Raw genomic sequence first — 6892 nt, 5'->3', positions numbered from 1 at the left:
GTTAAACATATGGGTTACCAATCTGAATCTTCCTATGAGAAATTCTTCAGATTAAAAATGACCAAGTACCATTATGAATACCTCCCTAGTTAAGAGGGAGTATTGTAAAATGTAACTAGGTTCAGTCATCATAATGACATGTAATTATTATCTTTGTAAATGATGAAAAGAAGTAAATAAAATTATTTTTGTAATGCCTTGCTTCATGGGTTTCATGAGCAGAAGTTTTGTTTCATGAGCAAAAATTTTATATAGATGGCTCCCATTAAGAACCCTAGGATTTGTCTTGAAAGTCAAAGGGTCAATGTCATGTATGAAGAGCTCTTCTTGAGCATGTCTCAAATGTATAGAAATCTATCAAATCCTCCAATGACAAGCACAACTCCTCTCTTCATTTCGGCCTACAAGATGAAGTAATGACTCATGTCGGCTCACCTCAAATAGACACACCTATTCAACAAGCTCAAGTCGGCTTATTTATAGAAGGAAACCACTATATATAGGCATGAACACACTTCGTATTTCCACAATCAAATTTTCGCATATCTCTGTGATTTCAAATGGGTAAATCAAGATGAAGTTCGTATCTTTGTCAAAAGGAATTCGGATCTATTTGATTTCAGTGTCAAAAATGCATAGATCAATTCGAATAAGGAATGAAGGAATAGCGAAGAAGATTAAGGGCCAAACATAGGGACAGTAATTCGAAAGGAGAGTTTCGATGCCTCAATAGAAGATCACAAGTTGGTCAAGGGTAAAGATACCATAGTGATGATCTCTGTATAATCTCTGTCCTACAGCAAAAAGGATTCAGTGCTAACTCAGGAAGGTGATCACTAGCATGTAACAAGGTCTCGGTATTATAACATGGGGAAGGCCTAGATACAAAGAAGATCGAAGTGGAAGAGAATCGAAGAAGAAGGCTAATTGTCAAGAGGACTTGTATCTTGGTCTTGGGGAGGCTACTAAGTCAAGGGTCTTGATCTTGGTATTCGTCAATTGGAATCTCTATAAGAAGAATTTGTGCGGGTTTTCCTCTCAAAGAGTGAGGGGTTTTGGCCCTAGCTCATAACCTACATTCTGTCTCTTATCTATTTATGTTCATGCATTGGTTATTGTTTGATGAAGAAGATCATAATCTAAAGAACCAAAAAGCATTCACAAGTAGTCACTAATAGAGGAGAAATCACCTAATGCTAATGCCCTAGATTTCTCAACATCTCAAGCAATGCATTGTTTAAATGAATACATGTAATTGTAAGAAATCTTTATATCTTCTTGAAAATAAAATATTACATGGAGCTTTTTGCATTTTTCCACCCTATTCAATAAAATCAATAAAGAATTGTTATTTGAGAAAGGGAAGGGCCACCTCTATAAAAATATAGATATGGAATTTTTGAGTACTTTCTTCAAAGTTGATCATTTCCTCACCAGGAATATCTGTCAATAAGGGATTAACACCTAGTCAAAATACAATTTTGTTATAGAATTGATGATTATAGTTGAAAACCAAATCCACCAAACAAGGTAAGATAAAGTTTAAAGAAGAATTGAAGAACAAACATATTTAACCAAACGTATACTTGACTCCATGATGAATAAAAAATTTCATGTTAGATCGTCAACCTCAAATGCAAGAGGACTTGAGTACATATTTATAAGGTTGAATTTGCATAAATGTATGTGAAGCTCAGACAACAAAATAATCATTGCCAGAAAAGATATGAAGTTCATGAGTGAGACTCATCATTAGGTAAAATGTTGTGGAGACTATGAGAAGTGCAATCATGTGATGGAAAAAGTTGAGACATTGCAACAATTTGGAAGGACAAAAAATAGGTTACAATAAACTAAGGAGACCTGCAAATCGCAATCATTATGAAAACATGTCTCATGTGAGGACGATAGGCAACACTAACCAAGCTATAAAATCATAGTGTGGACGACCAAGTGATGCATGAAGAAGACAAATGGGAAGCATCAAGAGGATGAGTTGGTCTAAAAGTTTAACTTGCATAATTGTTACAATGATTAATTCAAAAAGATGTCAATGATGATATCACACAACATCGTTTTAGAGTTTTGTACATTATGTAAATAAAAAGTAGATGTAAGTAGTTGTCTTAAAGTTTTCTAGTAAACATGTTTAAGTAATATAAATTAAGCACTATAAATCTAAATTGTGTTACTTATCTTGAAAGCTAATTCGCAAGTCACAAATATTACGCATTAATTCTAAAACAAAATATAACATAGTGTACTAATTAAATAGCTAAAGACCATAATTGCACAAAGAGGCATCCCCATACTAGGTACCCATCATTTGAGTTCCCAATTCCTGAGGGACTTTGGAATGGGTAAGGATACTTGTCTGAAAAGTTATTCACAAGTCACTATACATTAATTCTAAAACAAAACATAACATCTCATACCTATTAAATAGCTAATGGCCATAGCACAAAGAGGCATCCCCACATTAGGTACCCATCATTTGAGTTCCCAATTCTTAAGGGACGAGTGGGTAAGGATCACCAATCACTGGTTTTGTATAGTGTCAGAGATGTTGGGGATGTTCCCAGGGAATCCCCTACCAAAATTGAGGATGTCCGAAGGCAATTGGTCATCCCTCTACCTATAAGGTTTCAATAAGTACCATCAAATGCATATTTTGGCACTCCCTTGTAAACCTTTGCAAATGATTTGATAATACCAAAAAAAATGGCAACAATACCCTCACAAGTCAATATAAACTTCTTCCAACAAAAGAGAACAATTTTGTGTTTTGGCTTTTGAATATTAATTGTTCCAATAAACATACAAACCAATGAATAATCTACAATTAGTATTTGGTCTTTGACGCATCCATAACATCCTTTCCAAGCTTTTGTTACAGATGTGTTAGAGAAGCAAAGCTCTAAAATGGAGATTGAAGTGGACAACCTATTTATTTAAGTAAAATATTAAAACCAAGGATTTAAAACATGTTACACATGGGTTTGATTACCAAGGCAAGAGAGGAAGGGATAAAAGAGAATGGTCTATGGAGAGATGGGAACTAAGGGGATGGAAAACAAGTTTTGAGCACAGTGTTAAAGTATACCCAAGTTTTTGTTACACATGCACAAGAGGATAAAAATTAAAATATATATATATATATATATATATATATATATATGGGACTATAATAGATCTCAATAAATGTAACAATTCTTGAATAACAATTAGCAAAGCCTTGTTTTTGTAAAGTAGATGTGAGGTACAAGAAATTGCTAAAACTAAAAGTAAAAATTGTTTTAATCAATCCCCATTATAAAATATGCATCGATACTATAGTACAAAATGCATAGATAATATCTATCGAGGATCAAATAGTATTTATGCCACAAGCACACTAATTTGATAAGGAGCATGCAAACATCCTTGAAACCATCAAGTGGCATCTCCCACATCTCACTATGTTTTTCAAAAATGTCTAAGGGACATTCCTTCCAAACTACTTCCCTCTATAGTACCCAAGTCCCAAGAGATGGGGAAACATAGAGTGCACATCGATAGGTACAAGTTCTCATGCAACATTGATTTAGATGTAAGTTGTATTCCTAGATGTTTTTTTGTATTTGTCTCTTTTAGACAATAAGCTTTCATCCCCCATTACAAAAATATATTACACAATTTCTAACACGGATTGCATAAATTATATTTGTCAATCTCTGAGTTAACTAATAGGTATTTTTCTTATTTTTCTTGGAGTGCCAAAGCTACACGTGTTTTTAATAGAGAGGGCATCCAAACATCCCTAAAACCATCAAGAAACATCTCCTAGACCAACCTAATTTTGGACAACAAATATCTGGAAAATTTTCCTCCACAATCTCTAAGGCATCCCCTTCCAAGTAGGGACTTCCCTATACAAGGGATAGGTCCTATATACAAGAAAATGTAGGGAATGCATCCCCAAATGGTGGGGAGAATTTACTATGTAACATTCATTTGAATGTAGTTTATATCCCTAAAGTGCAATTCTCAGGGCATTAAGATGCTCTGAAAAATAAGTTGTTTTTGGCATTTTTCCAATTTAGATTGTACTTGGTTCATTTTTATTAAAAATATTATCATTTTAAATATTTATTTTTATATTATTATCCGTGCAAACACAAATGGTGTATATTGACTAAATCATGTGTCTTTTAAGAAATTTCACAAAAAGTAAGATGTTTTCGTCATCGACCCTTTTACTGTCCCTTGGAATTTAGGGGGAATTTCAATCTACCCATTCAAACGCACATCATTATAGTTTGTAACATTCAATATCTCTCAAATGCAAATGTGTTTTATTGCTTAGAAAATATACCATTTTGATACAATAGTAATGGGTTCTATCATGGACAAAATATTACATGTTTAAAGCATTCAACTGTGCAGAAGTGTTTTATTGCTTAGAAAACATACCATTTCGATTCACTAGTAAGGGGTTCTATCATGGCAAAAGTTTGTTGCATTAAAAAGTGTTTACTGTGCATATATGTTTTATCGCTTGGAAAATATAACATTTTGATAGGTAAAAGGATGTTGCCACGGCCAATCTCAAGCCATAGGGTCTGCCAATTGACTGACCTCAAAACTCTCAGAAAAAATGGAGAGAAGAAAAGAGAGAAACAATATTAACGCCGATAGAGACACAGCTGTCAAAATATCAATCCAGCTTCAAACATCCAAGTAAATCGTTATGGCACCAAGATGCGAGAAAAGATGCATAGCACTGTAAATTTCAGGGTCATTCTTCAGATAGTTGGACACTTATTCCTAGAGCTACCAGTCAAATAAAGGCTTTAAACGTATAAATTAGGATTGCATTGTGTTGAAACATACCCCCTTCACTTCATAAAACACCATGCATATTGCATTTGACATCACAAGGGGAGTGAATCTTCTACTGAAGTATAACAACTGAACCCAGTCACCATCCGGATGTATTACCGCAATTAAATCGATTTTCCGATTTGTCGCAATGGGAAAAATTTAAGACTAACCAGAGCATGACATTATGTCAGATAATTAAAGAGACTTAAAATGGCATCTCTGCCATCACAGAGCATAATGGTTGCAAACATCAAAACAAAATACTGAATAAATTACGAGATCCAGTTAAAAGGAGAAAAATTATAATGTCTTATCCCACAACAAAATGAACGCTGCAGTAACTCACAATCTCATATAGTAACTCTCAGATTCATGTTACTCCCTACGTAGGCAATTTTCCTCACCATAAGAGCAATTAAAACCTTCCCTAAACGTTCCTACTTGGGTATTAATTTTATAGTGCATCTCACAAATAAACCCTTGCATTCATCAGACTCCAACTGTGTTTATGCTGGTGGTAATAGGAAAACTTTTCCCCAACTTGACTCTAGGTGCAATAAATCAGTATTGACTGTGTTTTCTAAACCCTACAATTACTTTGAGACATAAATAGGCATCTATATCAGTTGTTATTTGCCATGCAATCACCACAAAACAATAAAGATGTAAAAGAGTAATGTGATTGCTGCAAAGCTAGAACAACATTCAGATCCTTCCAGTGCGAGTTGGGTCGAACCCTTGACAGACCAATGCAGCACACTGCTCTTGTTCATTTTCTCCTAGGAATTATGTTCTAGGAAATAGGGGACTTGTCATTGATTGTTTCTATTCCAGATGCAATGTTATACCGATGCTTTTCCCTACTAAGTCTTTTGACAGAAATTGAAGAACTTGCTTTTATCTCAGAAGGAAAAACCGAAATTCTGTTCATGTCCTTGTGTTGTCTAGGCTTTTGTGATGACAAAACAATCATCCTTCGGAAATGAAGCCAAACTATCCCACAGGACACGCTCGCTGCCTTCAATCATGTAATTATGATCAGTTACACTTCAATGAAGAGTGTGAAAGAATTTAAAAAAAAAATGAATGCACATCAAAGAGCCAGGAAAAGCTGCAAAACAGCAGCATTTGGTTACATTGAGTGTACAGCAGGGCAGTGTAGCAGACCTTCACAGCCCTAGATTACAATTTACAGTCACCACAAAGGGTGATTGAATGATTCAGAATGAATAAGGTCTACAACTTCAATAAAATATATATTATACAAGAATGCCTCCCATCACAATCCAGGATCTTGCTTTCTTCAGAAGCATCTGAATAACTGTAATTGCAATATCATCATTAAATATATCACAGTGCGGCCATTACCTGCTTTCATTCAGCCCACATAGTAATACACCAGATGCCATGTTCGTAATACTTCCTGGGTAATGGAACTTGCAAACAAGATGCACAACAATTGGGGCCAACTTTTGATGCAAAGCAGCAACTGTTGAATTCAATAAAATCTGTTCACAGCATACTGCTCAAACAAGTCATCCAACTCAGGCTCAACCAGTTCAAAAATTAATGCACTTGTTCCTATCTCCGGACTTAATGTCTAATTCTTCCACAATTACTGTGCTGCATAAATTGAAATGTCATGCCATTTCTCAAACATCATGGCTGGTGTGATCCATTAAAAAGCATTAGATATTCTCAGAATCAAAATTTGCAGTCACCTGTTTACTGACCTGCAGTTCCAGATGCCAGAGATGAAGCTGACCCACAATCAAAACTTGGGAGTCTTTGTTGAATTAGAGTAGGTGAGGCAAAGCAACTTTCTCTTCATTTATAGGCATTGACTGCACTGTGCCTTCATTCATTGGCCTGTCAAACCCTCGAACATTGTATTGCTCAAACACCCTTGCACGATTTTCTGACCACCAATTTTCAGCTTGCCGCTCACTAAATCTTCTACGACTGCACATAAGACACAGGCATTGCATTAAAAACAAGAACATCACAAAGTACTGACGTCATAATGTAC

The 6892-nt window shown here is 35.1% G+C and overlaps 1 protein-coding gene across 10 annotated transcripts in view; it reads right to left on the bottom strand.

The window, feature by feature from the left end:
• Positions 1–5525: 5525 nt before the first annotated feature.
• Positions 5526–6892, bottom strand: part of LOC149220263 (PH, RCC1 and FYVE domains-containing protein 1-like) — an 87677-nt gene continuing 86310 nt past the window's right edge. For 7 of the 10 annotated variants that reach the window (XM_089384713.1, XM_089384717.1, XM_089384714.1 and 4 more), the window contains one exon: positions 5526–6825. In XM_089384713.1, coding sequence (XP_089240839.1) covers positions 6660–6825 — 166 coding nt within the window. In that variant the 3' untranslated portion in view covers positions 5526–6659. The remainder of the gene's footprint in view (positions 6826–6892) is intronic. The other 3 variants (XR_016249273.1, XR_016249274.1, XR_016249275.1) reach the window with 3 other exon arrangements.

Source organism: Pinus tabuliformis, chromosome Q (assembly GCF_031772625.1).
Source record: "Pinus tabuliformis cultivar Carrire ecotype Pingquan chromosome Q, CPIR1, whole genome shotgun sequence".
NCBI classification, from domain to species: domain Eukaryota; kingdom Viridiplantae; phylum Streptophyta; class Pinopsida; order Pinales; family Pinaceae; genus Pinus; species Pinus tabuliformis.
Note: the sequence above shows the minus strand (reverse complement) of the source record. Positions and strands in the feature narration are given on the sequence as shown.